Source organism: Sapajus apella, unplaced genomic scaffold, assembly GCF_009761245.1.
Source record: "Sapajus apella isolate SASKATOON/1434 unplaced genomic scaffold, GSC_monkey_1.0 scaffold77, whole genome shotgun sequence".
NCBI classification, from domain to species: domain Eukaryota; kingdom Metazoa; phylum Chordata; class Mammalia; order Primates; family Cebidae; genus Sapajus; species Sapajus apella.
In genome coordinates, this window is record NW_022437017.1 from 3,798,765 (window position 1) to 3,818,070 (window position 19,306).

Below are 19,306 nucleotides of genomic sequence, written 5' to 3' on the forward strand. Positions count from 1 at the left end.
AAAAAAAAAAAAAAAAAAAAAAAAAAAAAAAAAAAAAAAGATGTGTATTAATAGGAAGTCTGAGGTGTAGTAAGGCCACCAGCTCAGGAGACACCTGCCATTGTAACCTGTCATATTCACACATCCCTAGAGGACACATCACCACAGATGAAACACCGGGTGGGTCACGAGGCAGAGAGTGGGGAGCATCAGCCAGAGCCTTTATTATAGATTCTGTGGGAAGGAACAGACAGGGCCAGGCAAGCAGGCTTAGGATTAGCAGGTATGAATCATATATCAGCAGGCTCTGGAGGGAGGAGTTTCTGTCCCTAGCTGCCTGACACCTGGCTTGGGTGGATCACCTGAGGTCAGGAGTTCGAGACCAGCCTGGTCAACATGGTGAAACCCTGTCTCTACTAAAAGTACAAAAATTAGCTGGGTATGGTGGCAGGCACCTGCAGTCCCAGCTACTTGGGAGGATGAGGCAGGAGAATCACTTGAACCCAGGAGACGGAGGTTGCAATGAGCTGAGATCATGCCACTGCACTCCAGCCTGGGTGACAAGAGTGAGACTCTGTCTCAAAAAAAAAAAGCATTGATCAATTGTCCAGGCGAGGTGGCTCACACCTGTATTCCCAGCACTTTGGGAGGCCGAGGTGGGTGGATCACGGGGTCAGAAGATCGAGACCATCCTGACTAACATGATCAAACCCCGTCTCTACTACAAATACAAAATTTAGCCGGACGTGGTGTGTAGTCCCAGCTACTGGGGAGGCTGAGGCAGGGGAATCTCTTGAACCAGGGAGGCAGAGGTTACAGTGAGCTGAGATCACACCACTGCACACCAGCCTGGGTTACAAGAGTGAGACTCCATCTCAAAAAAAAAAAAAAACAAAAAGCATCAAGATTACAGAAGGTAGAAACACAGCTCATACAGTAGGCGGGGGCAGAGGCTCACATTCCACATGGGCTTTGCAGCCTCAGGCAGTATTGGAACCAAGGAGAGCCCAACAATATCGGGGAGGAAGACTGTGCGGAATTTAACGGCAACGGCTGGAACGACGACAGATGTAGTGCTGCCAAATTCTGGATCTGCAAAAAGTCCGCAGCCTCCTGCTCCAAGGATGAAGGGTGGCTTCTGTCCTCCGTCTCTGCACCCCTGACTGCCCATGCAGCGTAGCCGAACTGCACCACTCTTCAGTGAGGTTTCCTCCTCTCCATCCTGGACCTTCACAGAGTCTCTGGGACTGTTCTCTATCAGATTCTTCTTCTTTCTTCTTTCTTCTTCTTCTCTTTTTTTTTTTTTTTGAGATGGAGTCTTGCTCTGTTGCCCAGGCTGGAGTGCAGTGGTGCCATCTCGGCTCACTGCACCCTCCACCTCCCAGGTTCAAGTGATTCTCCTGCGTCAGCCTCCTGAGTAGCTGCTATTACAAGTGTGCACCACCATGGCCAGCCATTTTTTTTTGTATTTTCAGTAGAGATGGGGTTTCTCCATTTTGGTCAGGCTGGTCTCAAGCTCCCGACCTTGGAATCCGCCTGCCCCTGTCTCCCAGAGTGCTGAGATTACAGGCGTGAGCCACCACGTCTGGCCAGATTCTCTATTTTTGTTTTGTTTTGTGAGACAGGGTGTCTGTTGCCCAGGCTGGAATGCAGTGGCATGATCACCACTCATTGCAGCCTCAGCCTTTTGGGCTCAAGCTGTTCTCCCACCTCAGCTTCCTGAGTAGCTGGGACCACAGGCATGTGTTAAGCCCTGCTAATTTTTAATTTTTTTTTTTTTGTAGAGACAAAGTCTTGCTTTGTTGCCCAGACTGATCTGGAACTCCTGAGCTCAGGCGATCTGATGGTCTTGCCCTCCCAAAGTGCTGGGATTACAGGCATGAGCCACTGTGCCTGGCCTCTGTCAAATTCTTCATCTTCTATGGGCCTGAGTCCAGTCTGACATTCTTCTGATGTCTTCAAGGTCCCCTGGTATAAAGTTTATTTTTCTGGCTCATTCTTAGAGCTTTATAAGTCACCTGGTGTGGAATGCCTTTGGAGGGTGAGCTTGGTGTGTTTCATTAATCTACTCTTTAAAAAAATTTTTTTAATGTATTTTAGGTTTTGGGGTACATGTGAACATGCAAGACTGTTGCATAGGTGCACACATGGCAGTGTGATTTGCTGCCTTCCTCCCCATCACCTATATCTGGCATTTCTCCCCATGCTCTCTCCCCAACTCCCTAATCTACTCTCTCTTTTGGAAATTAGAGGATTTGGATCGCTATGTGTAGCTGCCACATCCCCTGGGGCTTTATCTCATCCATGCAAACTACCATCTGCTCAATTTCTGCCTACCAGCCCCTGCACCCCTTTGACTGGGGACTTGCTGGTTGCAAGAGCTCATCTTGCAGGCTGGAAGCACCACGGAATTAATTCCCCCAGTCAACCAATGGCACCCAGGGGGGGCATGGAGGCTCCACACAACCCCTTCCACCCTCACATTGTCCTTTCTCTCATGCATCTCTTCTATTGGGCTGTAATAAACTGGTAGACAGTGTAACCACAGAACTAGCCCAGTCTGGTTCAGCTTTGTGTAACAAAATGGCCGTTATTTTTCAGTTGCCACAGATCCCCAGGTTGCAAGTTATGTACCTTGATCATGCCCCAGATGAACCAAGCCAGCAGGCACAGGCAGAACCTAAGGGTTTGATCCAACAAATGGGGACTGAATTAAGAAGCGGACATCACATGGCATGATCTATGATCCAATCAGATTGTACCCTGACATCATCCCATGGCATGATCCAATCAGATCAAGCCTCCCACATCACCTCATTACATGATCCAGTTAGGTTACACCTCACTACCCTCTATATATAAAACCTGTACCTGCCCCAGCTCAGAAAGACAGATTTGAGCCAGACTCCTCTCTCCTCGCTTGGCTGACTGGAAGTAAACTTTTACCTCTACAAAATCTGGTTTTCCATTTGCACTTCGGTAAACAGACCCAAATCAGTTTGGTAAGAGCATAAGCAAAATGTTTTTCTGAGTTCTGTGAGTCATTCTAGCAAATTACTGGATCCGAAAGGAGTTGTGAGAACCCCCAATTTTTATTGGGCAAGTGGAAGTATGAGTGGCCTGGGCACTCCCTTTGTACCTCAGATCTGAAAAAGGATGACTCCTGCGGAACTGGGCTTTTTAACTTGTGGAATGTGGTCCTAATTCCAGGTAGATAGTGTTAGAGAACATTTTGGTGTAAAAAAAGACTCTACAAATGCTACCTCCCTTCTACGAGTGTTGACTGCAAAGACGTTCCTTCATAAACAGCTTGAAGGCTGAATTCCATCTCATTTAGAGTCAACCTTCAACAGACAAGGGACTGGAAAGCTTGTCTGTACCGTGTCCTGGAGGGCCGAGTCTCCCAGAGGATCTGATTCCAGTTGCCCACGTGGGTCATAAGCTCACTGATGCCCCTGAATTGGCTTCCTTCCCTACTTGACTCTCTTCACTTTCCCCCTCCTCTGCTGGTGCTCCTTGAAATCTCCTCCCAGATAAACAACTTGTATCCAAATCCTTGTCTCAAGCTCTGCATCTGGAGAAACGCAAGCCAGCTTATAATATTTTGATAACTGGTAGGCATGGCTCGTGTGTGTGTATGAGTGTGTGTGTGTGTGTGTGTGTGTGTGTGACGGCCTCACTGTCACCCAGGCTGGAGTGCAGTAGTATGATCATGGTTCACTGAAGCCTCGATCTCCCAAGCTCAAGCAATCCTCCCACCTCAGCCTCCTATGTAACTGGGACTAGAGGCATGCACAACCACACCTGGCAATTTTTTAAATTTTTTGTAGAGACATGGTCTGGTCTGGAACTCCTGGGTTCAAGAGATCCTCCTGCCTCAGCCTGCCAAGTAGCTGGGATTACAGACATGCACCACCACGCTGGGCCAAGTTTTGTATTTTTAGTAGAGACAGGGTTTCGCCATGTTGGTCAGGCTGGTCTCGAACTCCCGACCTCAGGTGATCCACCTGCCTTGGCCTCCCAAAGTGCTGGGATTACAGGCATGAGCCACCACACCCAGCCAAGAATCAGTTTTCTTCCCCTTGGGAGCAGTATCAACCCCATTGACGATGCATGGAAGAGAGTGTGGAAAGGCAAAAACGGTGACTCTACAGTGGAGAAACCTGGTAGACACCGCCTTCACCAAAGTTAGCATGGCCAGTGATCAGGCACATTCATGTGGCTATCATATACCGCCCCCTATAGGAGGTGATTAGAAGGGCACCTCACCTTTGTTACATTCTTAATTGCAAACAGACAACCTCACTCTAATCATCAGCAAACACTAGAAAAGGCCAGGTGTGATGGCTCATGCCTGTAATCTCAGCAATTTGGGAGGCCCAGGTGGGTGGATCACCTGAGGTCAGGAGTCCGAGACCAGCCTGATCAACATGGTGAAACCCCATCTCTATTAAAAACACAACAAAGTAGCCAGGCATGGTGGTGAGCACTTCTAGTCCCAGCTACTCGGGAGGCTGAGGCAGAAGAATTGCTTGAACCCAGGAGGCAGAGGCTGCAGTGAGCCAAGATTGCACCACTGCACTCCAGCATGGGCAGCAGAGTGAAACACTGTCTCAAAAATAAAAAAAAAAAAAAGGGCCGGGCACAGGGGCTCACACCTGTAATTCCATCACTTTGGGAGACTGAGGTGGGTGGATCACGAAATCAAAAGATCGAGACCATCCTGGCCAACATGGTGAGACCCCATCTCTACTAAAAATACAAAAATTAGCTGGATGTGGTGGCGTGTGCCTGTAATCCCAGCTGCTGTGGAGTCTGAGCAGGAGAATCGCTTGAACCCAGGAGGTGGAGGTTGCGGTGAGCCGAGATTGCTCCACTGCACTCCAGCCTGGGCGACAGAGCAGGACTCTGTCTCAAAAAAAGGAAAAGTCCCTGGTCTCTGCATCCCAAGAACATGGTTGTTTCCTTGACCACCTCTCCTGCCTCAGTACAAGCTAAATTGTGTTTCCCCTGTAAATTCATATGTTAAAGACCTAACCCCCAATGCCTTAAAATGTACCGGTATTTGGAACAAGGTGATTAAGTTGAGTGCATGAGGGTGAATCCTAATCCAGTATGACTGGTGTCCTTCTAAGTGGGGAATGTGGACACAGACACACAGAGGGAAGACACTTGAAGACGCAGGGAGAAGGGGCCAGGCATAAACCAAGAAGAGATGCCTGCAGTAGATCCTTCCCCCACAGCCCTGAAGGAAGCAACGCCCCCACCCCTCCCCCAATACCTTGATCCTGGACTTCCAGCCTCTAGAACTGGGAGATAATGAATTCCTGTTATTCAAGCCCCCTCTGCCCAGCCAGCGGTGCTCAGTTTCAGCAGCCCTAGGGAACTCTGTCACTGACTGAATGCGATGTGGGATCCTGGATGGGATTTTACCACAGAAAAAGGACACCCGTGGAAAAACTAGTGAAATCCGAATGAGGCCTATAGCTGTATGAGAGTACTGCGCTGTGAAAGAAAATATCTCGGGCCCCCAAAATCACTAGGCTAAAGGGAGAATTCAAGCTGGGAGCTGCTTAGGGTCAACCTACCCCTCATTCAATTCAAAGTCACTCGTCTGCTCACTAAGATAAATGCATATCTGATTGCCTCCTTTGGAGGGGCTAATCAGAAACTCTAAAGAATGCAACCATTTGTCTTTTACTACCTATTACCTGGAAGCACCTCCCTGATTCAAGTTGTCCCGCCTTTCCAGACCGAACCAACGTTCATCTTATATATGTTGATTGATGTCTCATGTATCCCTAAAATGTATAAACCGAACTGTGGGGCTGGGTGTGGTGGCTCACACCTGCAATCCCAGCACTTTGGGAGGCTGAAGCAGGTGGATTGCCTAAAGTTAGGAGCTCGAGACCAGCCTGGCCAACACAGCGAAATCCCATCTCTAGTAAAAATACAAAAATTAGCCGGGCGTGGTGGCAGGTGCCTCTGATTCCAGCTACTTAGGATGCTGAGCTGGAAGAATCGCTTGAACCTGGGAGGTAGAGGTTGCAGTGAGCCGAGATGGCACCATTTCACTCCAGCCTGGGTGACAAGAATGAGACTTTGTCTCAAAAAAAAAAACCAAATCTGTTCTCTGACCACCTTGGCCACATGTCTTTAGGACCTCCTGAGGCTGTGTCATGGGCATGCCTTCTCAACCTTGGCAAAATAAACTTCCTAAATTTTATTTAGGAACTGAGACCTGTGTCAGATTTCCCGGGTTCACAGTGCCCATATTAATTTCTTCATTTTGACAAATGTTTGACAGCAAAGTGAGATGTTCACATTAAAGGAAGCTGGGCAAAGGATTTAGAGATGGCTCTGTGCTATCTTTGTAACTCATCTGTAAATATAAAACAATTGCAAAGTAAAAAGTTTGAAAAAGACTTGAAAGCCTGGGATTCCACTCTTTAGGATTCTTTTTACATGAGGCACCCAGATAAATTCCTGGTGAAAGAAAGCAGAATGGTGGTTATCCGGGGCTAGGAAGGGAAAGGAATGGGGAGTTAGTGTTTAATGGGACAGAGATTTAGTTCAGGAAGGTGAAAAAAGGTGGAGAAAGTTGGTGACGATGGTCACCCAGTAATGTGAACCTACTGAGGTCACTGAATCATATACATAGAAATGGTTACAATGTTGGGAGGCACTGAGTCATATACTTAAAAAGAGTTACAATGTAAGTTACAATGTAACTCTTTTTAAGAGGCCAAGGCAGGCGGATCACTAGAGGTCTGGAGTTCAAGACTAGCCTGGCCAACATGGTGAAACCCTGTGTCTAGTAAAAATACAAAAATTAGCGGGGTGTGGTGGTGTGCACCTATAATCCCAGCTACTCGAGAGGCTGAGGCAGGAAAATCACTTGAACCTGGGAAGTGACAGTTGCAGTGAGCTGAGATTGTGCCACTGTACTCAGGCCTGGGTGACACAGTGAGATTCTATCTCAAAAAAAAAAAAAGGTTACAATGATAGATTTTAAGCATATTTTACCATAATAAGAAAACTCTATCAAAAACTCTATTTAGGCCAGGTGTGGTGGCTCATGCCTGTAATCCTAGCACTTTGGGAGGCTGAGCTGGTGGATCACTTGAGATCAGGAGTTCAAGACGAGCCTGGCCAACATGGTGAGACCCTGTCTCTACTAAAAATGCAAAAACTAGCCAGATGTGGTGGCGACCACCTGTAATCCCAGGTACTTGGGAGGCTGAGGCAGAAGAATCACTTGAACCTGGGAGGCAGAGGTTGCAGTGAGCCGAGATCATGCCACTGCACTCTAGCCTGGGTGACAGGGTGAGATTCTGTGTCAAAAAAATCTATTTAGTATTTTTATGGGGTGGCATTTTTTAAATTTAGGATCTTTAGGATGGAGGGCACCCCTTCAGTTATTATGAGAGACACAGATGGAAATAAAGATTTTATTACTTACAGGACCTGGAGGGTACATGGCACATGGTTCAGTGGCCACACACAGCATGGTGGTCAGAGAGTGCTTGTGGGGGGCAGTGGGAGAGGGAAAAGAGAGAGATCCATGGGCCGACTCATTCACTGGGGTCTTTATCCAAACAGATTTCTGGTGGGGAATTTATTTGGTGGGTTAATGCAAGCAGGCATGGGTTCTAGGAGGTCCCGCTGTGGCTGAGAGGCGGTCACTGCAATGTTTCTGCACAGTCTGTGCAGGATGCCAGGTGGAGGGGGGTCATCTTCAGGGCTAATTAAGTCAGGCATGTCCAGCTGTCTCACAGGCGAGTGGTCACTATGGGAAAGTTGAATAAAGCAGATTTCTGGATCCATCACACTGAGGAACTGGGAGGAGGTGAGCTAGAAATGGTGTCCAGAGTGACTAAACCCTGCTTCCGGTATGAGACATGGGAGACAGATTCAAAATGCATGTGGATGCAACACAAATTATAGGAATTCACTACAGCAGTACATTTATAAATTAATTTTCGGAGAATCAACTTCTTTAAAATACTGAGTGTTCTTTGGGGCAACTTATCTTGTATCTTTTTTTTTTTTTTTTTTTTTTTGAGAGTCTCACTCTGTCGCCCAGGCTGGAGTGCAATGGTGTGATCCCGGCTCACTGCAACCTCTGCCTCCGAGGTTCAAACAATTCTCTTGCCTCAAGGCTGCAGTGAAATGTGATTTTGCCACTGGGCAAACAGAGTGAGACCCTGTCTGAAAAAAAAAAAGAGGATCTCGCTCTGTTGCCCAGGCTGGAGTGTAGTGACGTGAGATTGCCCTGCCTCAGCCTCCTGAGTAGTTGGGACTAAAAGTGTGTGCCAGCATGCCCAGCTAAATTGTTTTTTTACAGATGGGGTCTTGCTGTGTTGTCCAGGCTGGTCTCCAACTCCTGGTCTTAAGCACTTCTCCTGCCTAATGCTGGGATTACAGGTGTGAGCCACCACAGTTGGCCCCAGCATTTCTTTTGGGGGACACCGTTCAACCCACTACACCGTGGACATTTTAAATTTGTCCTGGATCTTACAAAAAATGGTTCTCATGTTTCACTATTAAGGAAAACATTCCTGCAGGATCCTGGAAATTGCCACTTCTCAAATTAAGGAAGCTTTATCCTGTTCTCTGTTTACTAAGCATTTTTTTTGTGTGCTTATCTTCGTTTTAAATGAAGAATGAGTGTCAAGTTGACATATCTCGTAATTGTAATGTGAAGAGGACAAAAACAAGCTGCGGAAGGATATAGACCATGTGATGACATTTTAATAAAGCTCCCAGATGTGCAAAACAGCCCAATATATTGGCCATGGGAAGGTATGTAATTAACGCATTTTTAAATAGATAAACACCACGTTTGGGAGGGCAGCTGCCTTGGGGAGGGGATAGGAGCAGGACTGGGTACAAGGGACCTCCACTGTATTTGCTATGAGTTGTTATGATGTTTTACTTTTAAGAAGATCTGAAATATGTGAAGATGTCAAAACTTGAAAAAGCTGAGCGGAAGGAATAAGCGTTTTCACTTTTGCCTGCTTACCTCTTTGCATACTTTATAATAATAAAAAAAAGCAAAGCCAAAATTCACAGCAACAACCAATGTGCCACATGCCCATTGCAGTGGGCTGGCTGCCCTGGTTACAGCCACCCTCTTATCTCTGCAGAGGATGGAAACCAGAGTGTTCATGGCCTTGGAGCTGAATCCTGTGACTTTCACCTTCTTCCCACATTCGTCCAAACCTCTTGTCCCTGCCATTCAGGTCCTTGTATGATGTGACCCCAGCTGACACCCTTGCTCCAGATGATTGCCCCTGAATTAGTCTCAGCTTCTCCAACAAGTCCTGTTCCCTTACTTTCTCAATCTTTGCATGTGCTGATACCATGTTGGGACCATTCTTTAATGTATCCATCTCCTCTGGAATAATTCTGACTCCTTCCCCAGGCATCACCTCCTCCAGGAAGCCCTCCAGGCTCAGCCAGTGTCTCCAGTGGTCCTCACAGTCTCCTGTACTTCCCAGGCTCATCATATTGTCTTCAGATTCCCTGGTTACATGTTCTCCACCCACCTGAGGAACAGTTCTCCCTTCCCAGTCCTGGGCCAGGGATAGAGGGTAGAGATCTGCTGCCTCCTTCTAGGACCTCTCTTCCCCTCTCACTTACCCTGCATTGAGGTCTGGGCATGGGACATTGATGGGCAGCCTTCTGGCTTCCTCACTGAGCTCTGCCTTGGCTTGCCAAGGCAGCTTCAGCCACAGGTGTAACCAGCACAGCCCCTTTCCCACCCCCTTGCCTTCACCTTGGCTGTGTCCTGTTCCTGGTGCACCCTTCCTTTTTGTGTCCACAGCACACATGTCTTTGAAGCCATACATCCCATGCTCTCTCTTCCAGAAAACCTCCTCCAATTTACCAAATGAACTAATTCTAGTTCCTCCGTCAGGGTCAATGAATTACTTCCGTGTAAATCCTTTCCCCCAAACACATTCTGATGGTTGCCTTGGACAGAGATTGTGCAATCCTGTGGGCCTTCACTTCCACTCCCTGAGCCAGGAAGCCACCTACTCTCCACTGAGTGACAGCCGATTGTGATGCATTTCTGGAACGTTGTGTGAGGACTTACTTCTACACACACCCCCACTCCTACCCCCACAAAAACATTACTCTGGAAGAGTCTGTTGCACATTGCTGGGTGTCTGACCCTATTCTCTGCCGCAACAAAGCCAGGAGATGCTGTCATGATGTCTGACACCCTGGTCTGAGTTTTGTGTACAAGGCTTGTCCTTTTGACACAAGGCTTGTGTTTTCTTCCTCACCTTCCTTTCCCTTCCATCTTCCTTTTACAAAATCCTCTTGTCTTTTTATTTCATTTTATTGTGAATGCCTCTCATTCCTGGAAGAAGAGGCGGGAAATAGACATCAAATAAAATTTATTTATTTATTTTTGAGACAGGGTCTCACTCTATTGCCTAGGCTGGAGTGCAGTGGGTGCAATCACAGCTCACTGCAGCTTTGAACTACTGGGCTCAAGCGATCCTCCAGCCTCAGCCTCCTGAGTAGCTGGGACTACCGGTACACACCACCATGCCCAGCTAATTAAAAAAATATATTTTGTAAAGATGGGGTCTTGCTATGTTGCCCAGGCTAGTCTGGAGATCCTCCTGCCTTGGCTCCCCAAGGTGTGGAAATTGCAGATGTGAGCAACTGCGCCTGGCCTCAAATAAATTTTTTTTTGTTTTTTTTTTTTTTTTTTTGAGAGGGAGTTTCGCTCCTGTTACCCAGACTGGAGTGCAATGGCGCGATCTCGGCTCACCGCAACCTCCGCCTCCTGGGTTCAGGCAATTCTCCTGCCTCAGCCTCCTGAGTAGCTGGGATTACAGGCACGCACCACCATGCCCAGCTAATTTTTTGTATTTTTAGTAGAGACAGGGTTTCACCTTGTTGACCAGGATAGTCTCGATCTCTTGACCTCGTGATCCACCCGCCTCGGCCTCCCAAAGTGCTGGGATTACAGGCTTGAGCCACCGCGCCCGGCCTAAATAAAATTTTTAAATGAAAAAATGGATAAGGGTTTTCAAGAGGTTCAAGGAGATGGGGTGTGCTTATGTATCTGCAAGAGGGACTGGAACATTCTGTTAAGTGCTCAACATTTCACCTCCTCGGTGAGGCTGGCCCTGGCCACCCTGGTCACCTGCCCACTGCCTACGGCCCACCCAGTCCTGCCAAGCACTTATCCTATTGAACTTTTTCTTCCCTTCCTTTCTGTCATAGCATCTATGCATTTTGGATGAAGTATACTAGTGTTCCCACCTTTTGCACTATGACCATTTGGAGCCAGATCATTCTTTGCTATGGGGGATGTCCTGTGCATTGTAGGGTTTTGAGCAGAGTCCCCGATCTCTACCCACCAGATGCCTGGAACTCTAACACACACCCACACACACATACACCCCACACCCATGCTGTGACAACCAAAAGTGTCTCCAGTCATTGCCAAATGTCCCCTGGTGGGCATAATTGCCCCCAGCTGAGAACTACTGCACCATACAACTTGTTTTCAATGATGTTTATGACACTGACTATGGAGTCTGTCTCTGCGCACTCCTTCTAGAATATTAGCTCCATGACGGGTGGAATTTCCTTATTTGTTCTCTGATGTGGTCCCAGTTCCAAGATCAAAGCCTGAGACATAGCACGGGTTCAATGTTTGTTGAAAGAATGCATGAACATTGAGCGTTGTTGTTTTTTTCTTTTCTTTTCTTTTTTTGTTTTGAGACAGAATCTCGCTCTGTCCCAGGCTGGAGTAAAGTAGGGCGATCTCGGCTCACTGCAATGTCTGCCTCCCGGGTTCAAGCAATTCTTCTGCCCCAGCCTCCCGAGTAGCCAGGACTACAGGTGCGAGCCACCACACCCAGCTAATTTTTGTATTTTTGGTACAGACGGTGTTTCACTATGGTGGCCAGGATGGTCTTGATCTCCTGACTTCACGATCCGCCCATCTCCATCTCCCAAAGTGCTGGGATTATAGGTGTGAGTTGCCGCATCCAGCCCGGTGAACATTTTTGATGTTCCTGAGGTGGTGCTAGGTAGACATGTAGAACTTCATTTTCTTTCTCTTTTCTATTTTTTCTCTTTTATTTCTCTTCCTCCTATTTTTTGTAGAGATGAGGGTCTTGCTATGTTGCCCAGGCTGGTCTAGAACTCCTGAGCTCAGGGATCCTTCCACACCAGTGTCCCAAAGCACAGGGGTTACAGGCATGAGCCACCAAGATTGTCTCAATTTCTTTATCACAGCATCTTCATGAACGAGGCCCATCACTATCTCCCTTACCCAAAGGTGAAAACTAAGGCTTCTAGAAGCAACCTGCTATACCAACCCAATGGTAGAGGCCTGCAGCTCAGCCAACCACCTCCCTAACAAACCTGTTTGTTTTCTTCTGGTCCAGAGGGACTGGATCAAGGTCAGGTTCAGACCCAGATTCTACAGGCACCTGCAGGGGAGTCAAGGAGGAAGCTGAACTGGCCTGGGGGGCTACACCTGAGGGGGTTTCTCGGGAGCCAGCAGGGGTTACAATTGGGTAGGGTTCAGTGTGTTCCTTTCAGGCAGAAACTCAGCCCCAGGCCCATAAGAGAGGGGTCCAAGCTCCAAAGAGAAGCCTCCAGGACCAGCCTGGGGATGGAGCTGCAGCCACCAGGACCTGGAACCGCCTGAAACCGCCCTGCCTGGCCCCCAGCCCAGCCCAGCCCAGCCCAGAAAGGACCCAATCCTGTGATTGGTCCATGGGTTCCCGTTGCAGGGAACTGAGGTCAAGAAAATGGGAAGGAAGGAAGGGAGTGGGTAGGTCCAGTGAGGACGAGGGTGAAATTTGTATCTCTGCCTGGGGCTGGGTGTTTGCACCGCCATGGACACGACCAGGTACAGCAAGTGGGGCGGCAGCTCCGAGGAGGTCCCTGGAGGTATGAGGAACGGACCGCCTTATTCCTGCCCCAGTATCTAGGGTTTAATGGGGGAGGGGAGGGAAGAGCCAAGACGGGCCAGGGTCGTGGGTGCAGAATAGACACCACAGGACACAGAGCCAGTTGGACCAGGGCCCAATTCCAAGTCTGCCACTTAGAAGCTGTGTGACCACAGGCAAGTTACTTAACGTCTTTGAATCTCAGTTTCCCGGAAGAAACCCGGGCCTCCAGGGCTCAGTCCTGGGGGACCCAGTATTCCATCCTTCTTCTCCCAGGGCACTGGAGACGCTGGAGCCGGAGACCCCTCTTCCTGGCCCTGGCTGTCCTCGTCGCCATAGTCCTGTGGGCTGTGATTCTGAGCATCCTATTGTCCAAGGGTGAGTGACCTTCATTGGGGAGGGGTTGCGTCTGGCCCCCCTGGAGACACAAACCCCCCCACTCCATGGCTCCCTGCCCGAGTCTGAGTGTGAGCAGAGTGTGTGTACATCTTCGGACCGTGTGCACTCACGCGTGTGCACCTGGCGTGCATATGTGTGCAAGTCACCGCGCGTTTAACTCCAACGGCGTGTGTGCACATCATGTGTGCTGTATGCCTGCCGCGGAGTCGGGGGACCACGCACTTCCCGGGCGAGGGGAGGATTCCCGAGTCCCTGGCCTCGCCTGCAGGAGTCTCTCTCCGCAGCCTCCACGGAGCGCGCAGCGCTGCTCGGCGGCCAGGGCCTGCTGAGGACAAACGGTGCGTGCAGAGCGGGATGCCTGGGCCCCCAGGGTGTGCAAGGTGGGAGGGCCTGAGACCCCGGAGATGGAGTCTCGGGTGCGTGGGGTCCTATGGTCCCTGAGGCTGGCCCTGGGGTGGGGAAGCGGGTCCCCCGAGTCCTTCCAAGTGACCCGGCGGGCGTGCGTTTTGGGGCCGGGATCGTTCCAGCCTCCAAGCAGACGACGATGCTGAGTGCCCTGAAAGAGGAGATCGGAGCCTGCCACAGCTGCTGTGAGGGGCCGCGGCCGAGGCTGTGGGCGCAGAGGCGGAGGCTTGTGACCAGGAAGGGAGGGGGACCGGGGACCGGGCCTGCGGCGGGTGGGGCGGGGCGGGGCGGGGTGGTCTCCAAAGTCCCGCCACATCCTCGCCGCCCCGGTTCCTCTCTCCACTCGGCTCCCAGGCTCGGGGACACAGGCAAAGCTGCAGACCACGCGCGCGGAGCTTGGGGAGGCTCAGGCGAAGCTGATGGAGCAGGAGAGCGCCCTGCGGGAACTGCGTGAGCGCGGTGAGGGCCGGACGCAATCCCAGCCCTGAGCCCTGGCCGCGCACAGCGACCGTCCCACCCTGACCCTGTCCTCAGTGCCGATCCCCGACCCCGATTATGCACCCCGTCCTGACCCTGACGCTGGACTCTGACCTTGACCGCGACTCCTGGTGCTGGGCCCTGCCCAGTTGTAACCGCCCTTGACACTGTGCCATCCTGGACGCTGGCACCGAGGGTACCATGACCACGGACGGGGTTCTGATCGTTAGCTAGTCATGACCCTGCTTCTGGTCCTGACCCCAGCCGTAATCCCCGCTCCCTTCACCCCGTAGTGACCCAGGGCTTGGCCGAAGCCGGCAGGGACCGCGAGAAAGTCCGCACTGAGCTGTTCCGGGCGCTGGAGGCCGTGAGGTTCCAGAACAGTGAGCGAGATCGGAGTGGTGCGGGCGGGGCGGGCTGTGGGGTGTAAGTGGACCCTGCCCCTCTTGGACCTTGGCATGGTTCTGGGTCTCCACCCCTGAGTCCGCGAAACAGAACCCCTACACCCCTGCATCCTCCCGGTGTGCTCCTCCCGGATGCCCTCGACCTCTGTGACCCTCGCCACCTCGCAGGCTCCTGCGAGCCGTGCCCCCAGTCGTGGCTGCCCTTCGAGGGGTCCTGCTACTTTTTCTCTGTGCCAAAGACCACCTGGGCCGCGGCGCAGAGTCACTGCGCGGATGCCAGCGCGCACCTGGTGACCGTTGGGGACCTGGATGAGCAGGTGCGAAGGGGGAGGGGGCGTGGCCAGGTGGCGGGGTGGGGCTGGGCGGACTCCGCAGGCTCAGATGTCCCCTCCTTTCTAGGGCTTCCTGACTCGGAACACGCGTGGCCGTGGTTACTGGCTGGGCCTGAGGGCTGTGCGCCAGCTGGGCAAGGTTCAGGGCTACCAGTGGGTAGACGGAGTCTCACTCACCTTCAGGTGAGGGAAGGGCCCCTGGTAAGACCTGGGGAGGGAGACAGGTTAGACTCTAGAGGATATGCTTTGGCCAGATCTCAGGGACCCCTTGGCTGGGGCTCCATGCTTAGGGATGAGCAGGCTGGATTCCAGGAATGTCCTCAGGTTAAATTCTGGCCGTTAAAAAGTTATCGGCCAAGCGCGGTGGCTCACGCCTGTAATCCCAGCACTGTGGGAGGCTCAGGCGGGTGGATAACCTGAGGTCAGGAGTTTGAGACCAGCCTGACCAACATGGTGAACCCCGTCTCTACTAAAAATACAAAAAGCAGCCGGGTGTGGTGATGCACGCCAGTAATCCCAGCTACTCGGGAGGCTGAGGCAGAAGAATCGCTTGAATCCGGGAGGCACAGGTTGCAGTGAGCCGTGACTGCACTCCAGCCTGGGTGACAGAGCGAGGCACCATCTCAAAAAAGAAGTTATATCCCAGGTGTATACTCAGTTTAGACAGCTAGGGTGTCTAGAGTAGACCCAAGCAATAAACAGGCTAGAGCCTGGAGAGGAAGGGGGAACCCCGTGTTCCTCCTCATTCTAGTTTCCCAGAAACACCCCACTCAACCACTGCAGCAACTGGAATCGGGGAGAGCCCAATGACTCTCGAGGGCGCGAGGACTGTGTCATGATGCTGCGCACGGGGCTGTGGAACGACGCACCGTGTGACAGTGAGAAGGACGGCTGGATCTGTGAGAAAAGGCGCAGCTGCTGACTCCGCCCAGTGACCCGGAGCCACGCCCATTGCAGCACGTGGTATCCCGGGGGCTGCTCACCTCGCTGGCTCCTGGAGCTGTTTGCCAAAGAGTTTTTCCCTTCCTCATTCGCCAGTACTGAGTCCAAGAGCCACTCAGCCCAACAGAGCCCTGTCCAGTTCAGTGCCTGGGCTCTGGGACCTCCGTGACAACCTCATCCCAACTCCACATACGCAGACCCAACCTAACCTCCATTAGCTCCAAAATCCCTGCTCCTGGGTCCCGGTGATGTGACTCCACTTCTCTCCCTAGCTAAGGTTAGGTGACTGAGGGCTGGAGCTGTCCGGTTTTCTCGCATTTTCCACCAAACTGGGAGCTGTTTCTGCAGCCTGAGGAAGCATCAATAAATATTTGAGAAATTAATCCAGGTTCCTGGCTCTGGTGAGATCTTCTATGCTTTATCCCAGGTGTCCTAGTTTAATCCCTACAAAGGACCCCTGACCTCTCTCAGTGACCTCTTGGCCTTTGGTGGGTAACTTGCACTGGGTCAGGAGGGCTTGAAGACAGGGGCAGTTTCCCATGCTACACCACTACTTCCTCAGTCCCTCGCATGGGCTTGGCTCAAAGGTGCTGGGGACACAGAAATGGGTCAGAGGCAGTTATTTCCCCTGGCACCTCTGTATTCTGGTCTAGCTGGGCACAGGAACCAAGTGACCAGTAATTTAATGGAGGAAAGCATGGCAAGGACACCTGATAAATTAAGAGGGACCGCCTTTTTCCCTGGGGAGATGGACTGTCCTGAGATACTGCAGTGGTGGCACCCGTCCTTGAGAAGACTGTCACCCCGTCGTGGAGATTATGGGCATCATGAGACAAGCCCTTGAGGCAGGTGGGGGACAGCGTGCCCTAACGGAATGAGCAGGTCCCTTCTGCTCCATGCATCTAGGGTCTGTGATCATTGGATGGGTAGGTCAGGAAATACATTCCAGAGAAGGCGGTGGATTTTCCAAGGGATAATGGAATTTGAGTAGATGAAGCTGAGAAGGTAGGACTTTGGAGGCAGAAGGCCCAGGAAGACAAAGACTGAGAGAGTGGGCGTAGTGGTGCATGCTTGTAGTCCCAGCTACTCAGGAGGCAGAGGTGAGAGAATCACTTAAGGCTAGGAGTTTGGGAATGCAGTGAGCAATGATCACGCCTGTTTGTAGAGTCACTGTACTCCATTCTGGGCAATGCAATGAGACCATGTCTCAAAAAAAAAAAAGAAAAAGAAAAAAAAGCAAGACTCAGAGGTTGGAAGGTATACAGATGGCTGAATTCACACAGGGGTGTATGTTACATAGAACCTGGCTTTCTCAACCAGGGACTTTTGATCTGAATTCACCCTACATTCCCAGTTACTTGCTTCCATCAGGGAGAGTTAGGGGGTCTCCAAGAATTTCCTATGAAGACAGGTTCAACAGAGGAGTGACAGGTTGGCAGCTTTTAGTTCTGTGCAGAACTGAGTCTAGAACTACACACTTCTGGGAGCCCCCAGGGCTGCCAGACTGTATAACAGCATCAGCTGAGCTGGAAATAGAAGGAACACCATCACATCCCCCCACCAGGTGGAAATCTTCATCACTGTAACCTGTCAACTCCCAGTCCTCTGATCCTTCTACACCTGCAGTCTAGAGCAGGCACTGGGCAAGTCCAGGAGCTCATTGACTTACCTATTGGACTGACTGCAAGGCTGCTGGACTTCCAGACACAGTTGGCTTGGAGGAGGGTTTGAGTTTCCCACCACTACTGTAATGGGTTTCACTGACCGAAAATCAAGGTCTAGGGATGTATTAGTCCGTTTTCATGCTTCGAACAAAGACATACCTGAGACTGGGTAAGTTATAAAGGAAAGAGGTTTAATGGACTCGCAGTTCCACATGGCTGGGGAGGCCTCACAATCATGGCGGAAAGCAAAGGAAGAGCAAAGGCACGTCTTACATGGCTGCAGGTAAGAGAACTTGTGCAGGGGAACTCACATTTGTAAAACCATCAGATCTCAAGAGACTTATACACTACCACAAGAACAGTATAGGGGAAACCGCCCACATAATTCAATTATCTCCACCTGGCCCCACCCTTGAGACATGGGGACTATTACAATTCAAGGTGAGACTTGGGTAGGCACACAGCCAAACCTATCAAATGGAAAATGTTTCTTTGCCTTTTCCAGCTTCTAGAGCTGTTACCCTCATGTTTCTTGCTCCTGGACTCTTCTTCCGTCTTCAAAGGCAGTAGCATTTAGCTTCAGCCATGGCAATGACTTCTGTGTCAAATCTCTCTCTGCATCCCCCTCACAATCACCTTTTTTTTTGGAGACAAGGTCTTGCTCTGTCGCCTAGGCTGGAGTGCAGTGGCACAATCATAGCTCACTGCAGCCTAGACCTCCTGGGTTCAGGAAATCCTCCCACCTAGCCTCCCCAGTAGCTAAGACTATAGGCACGCACTGCCACACCCAGCTAATTTGTCAGATTTTTTTGTAGAGATGGGATCTCACTATGCTGCTCAGGCTGGTCTGCCTCCTTCTTATATGAACCCTTGAGATTGCATTTAGGGCCTGCCCTGATAATCCAGGATGATATCCTGTGGTTCTTTTTTTTTGTTTTTGTTTTTAGGCAGGATCTCACTTTGTCACCTGGGCTGGAGTGCAGTACCATGAACCATGAACACAGCTCACAGCAGCCTTGACCTTCCAGGTTCAAGAAATCCTCTGGGCTTAAGCAATCCTCCCGCCTCAGCCTCCCAAGTAGCTGGGACTACAGGCATGTGCCACCATGGCTGGCTAATTTTTTTACTTTTTGTAGAGAAGTGGTCTCACTATGCTGGTCTCAAACTCCTGAGCTCAAGTAATCTGCCTATCTTGGCCTCCTGAAGTGCTGGGATTACAGGCATGAGCCACTGCTCCCAGCATCCTATAATTCTAAATGCAATTCTGCCACTATTCACCCAGATAGTGCAGACTCCACCCACAGGTTAAGGACCCAGTCCCCATCAAGACTGTTCTCATTTCAGATACCAGCTGCAAGTTTGGGGACCCCAGCCACCCACAGTTCTGATCAACTGCCTACAAATTCTCTTGATCCCTTCAGGTTCCATAATTTGCTAGAATGACTCCCAGAACTTAGGAAAATGCTATACTTAGGATTTCAGTTTTCTTAAAAGGATACAGATCAGCACCTGCCAAATGAGGAGGTTCATAGGGCGAGGTCTGGGAAGGTCCCAAATCCAAACACAGAGCTCCTGTGTCCTTGCCCATAACATCAGTACATATCAATCTCTATGCCTTCCCCCATCCTAGGTCGAGTGTTCACCAGCTAGGAAGCTCCACTGATCTTGGTGTCCTGAATTTTTATTGGAGTTTCAGTATGTAGGCAGGATTGATCCAATTACCGCCTCGGTGTTTCAGGTTTTTTTTTTTTTTTTTTTTTTTTTTTTTT

At 50.4% G+C, this 19,306-nt stretch overlaps 2 protein-coding genes across 12 annotated transcripts in view; both read left to right on the top strand.

Moving 5' to 3' along the window:
* CD209 (CD209 molecule) overlaps positions 1 to 1,286 on the top strand; it is a 19,139-nt gene extending 17,853 nt beyond the window's left edge. For 10 of the 11 annotated variants that reach the window (XM_032251979.1, XM_032251981.1, XM_032251974.1 and 7 more), the window contains one exon: positions 958 to 1,286. In XM_032251979.1, coding sequence (XP_032107870.1) covers positions 958 to 1,159 — 202 coding nt within the window. In that variant the 3' untranslated portion in view covers positions 1,160 to 1,286. The remainder of the gene's footprint in view (positions 1 to 957) is intronic. The other variant, XM_032251978.1, reaches the window with a different exon arrangement.
* An 11,496-nt stretch (positions 1,287 to 12,782) lies between these two features.
* Positions 12,783 to 16,262, top strand: LOC116532654 (C-type lectin domain family 4 member G). The gene is made up of 9 exons (XM_032251986.1): positions 12,783 to 12,915; positions 13,191 to 13,292; positions 13,598 to 13,651; positions 13,841 to 13,903; positions 14,073 to 14,177; positions 14,489 to 14,578; positions 14,768 to 14,916; positions 14,999 to 15,114; positions 15,715 to 16,262. The coding sequence occupies exons 1-9, from the start codon at positions 12,861 to 12,863 to the stop codon at positions 15,851 to 15,853; spliced, it is 873 nt and encodes a 290-aa protein (XP_032107877.1). The 5' UTR covers positions 12,783 to 12,860; the 3' UTR covers positions 15,854 to 16,262.
* Positions 16,263 to 19,306: the final 3,044 nt, after the last annotated feature.

Bases quoted from the DNA above. Each gene is read 5' to 3' on its own strand.
- LOC116532654 (XM_032251986.1), top strand. From the start codon at position 12,861: ATGGACACGACCAGGTACAGCAAGTGGGGCGGCAGCTCCGAGGAGGTC. The intron at 14,178-14,488 runs GTGAGGGCCGGA...TTCACCCCGTAG, and splicing joins GCGGGAACTGCGTGAGCGCG to TGACCCAGGGCTTGGCCGAA. The intron at 15,115-15,714 runs GTGAGGGAAGGG...CAACCACTGCAG, and splicing joins GGAGTCTCACTCACCTTCAG to CAACTGGAATCGGGGAGAGC.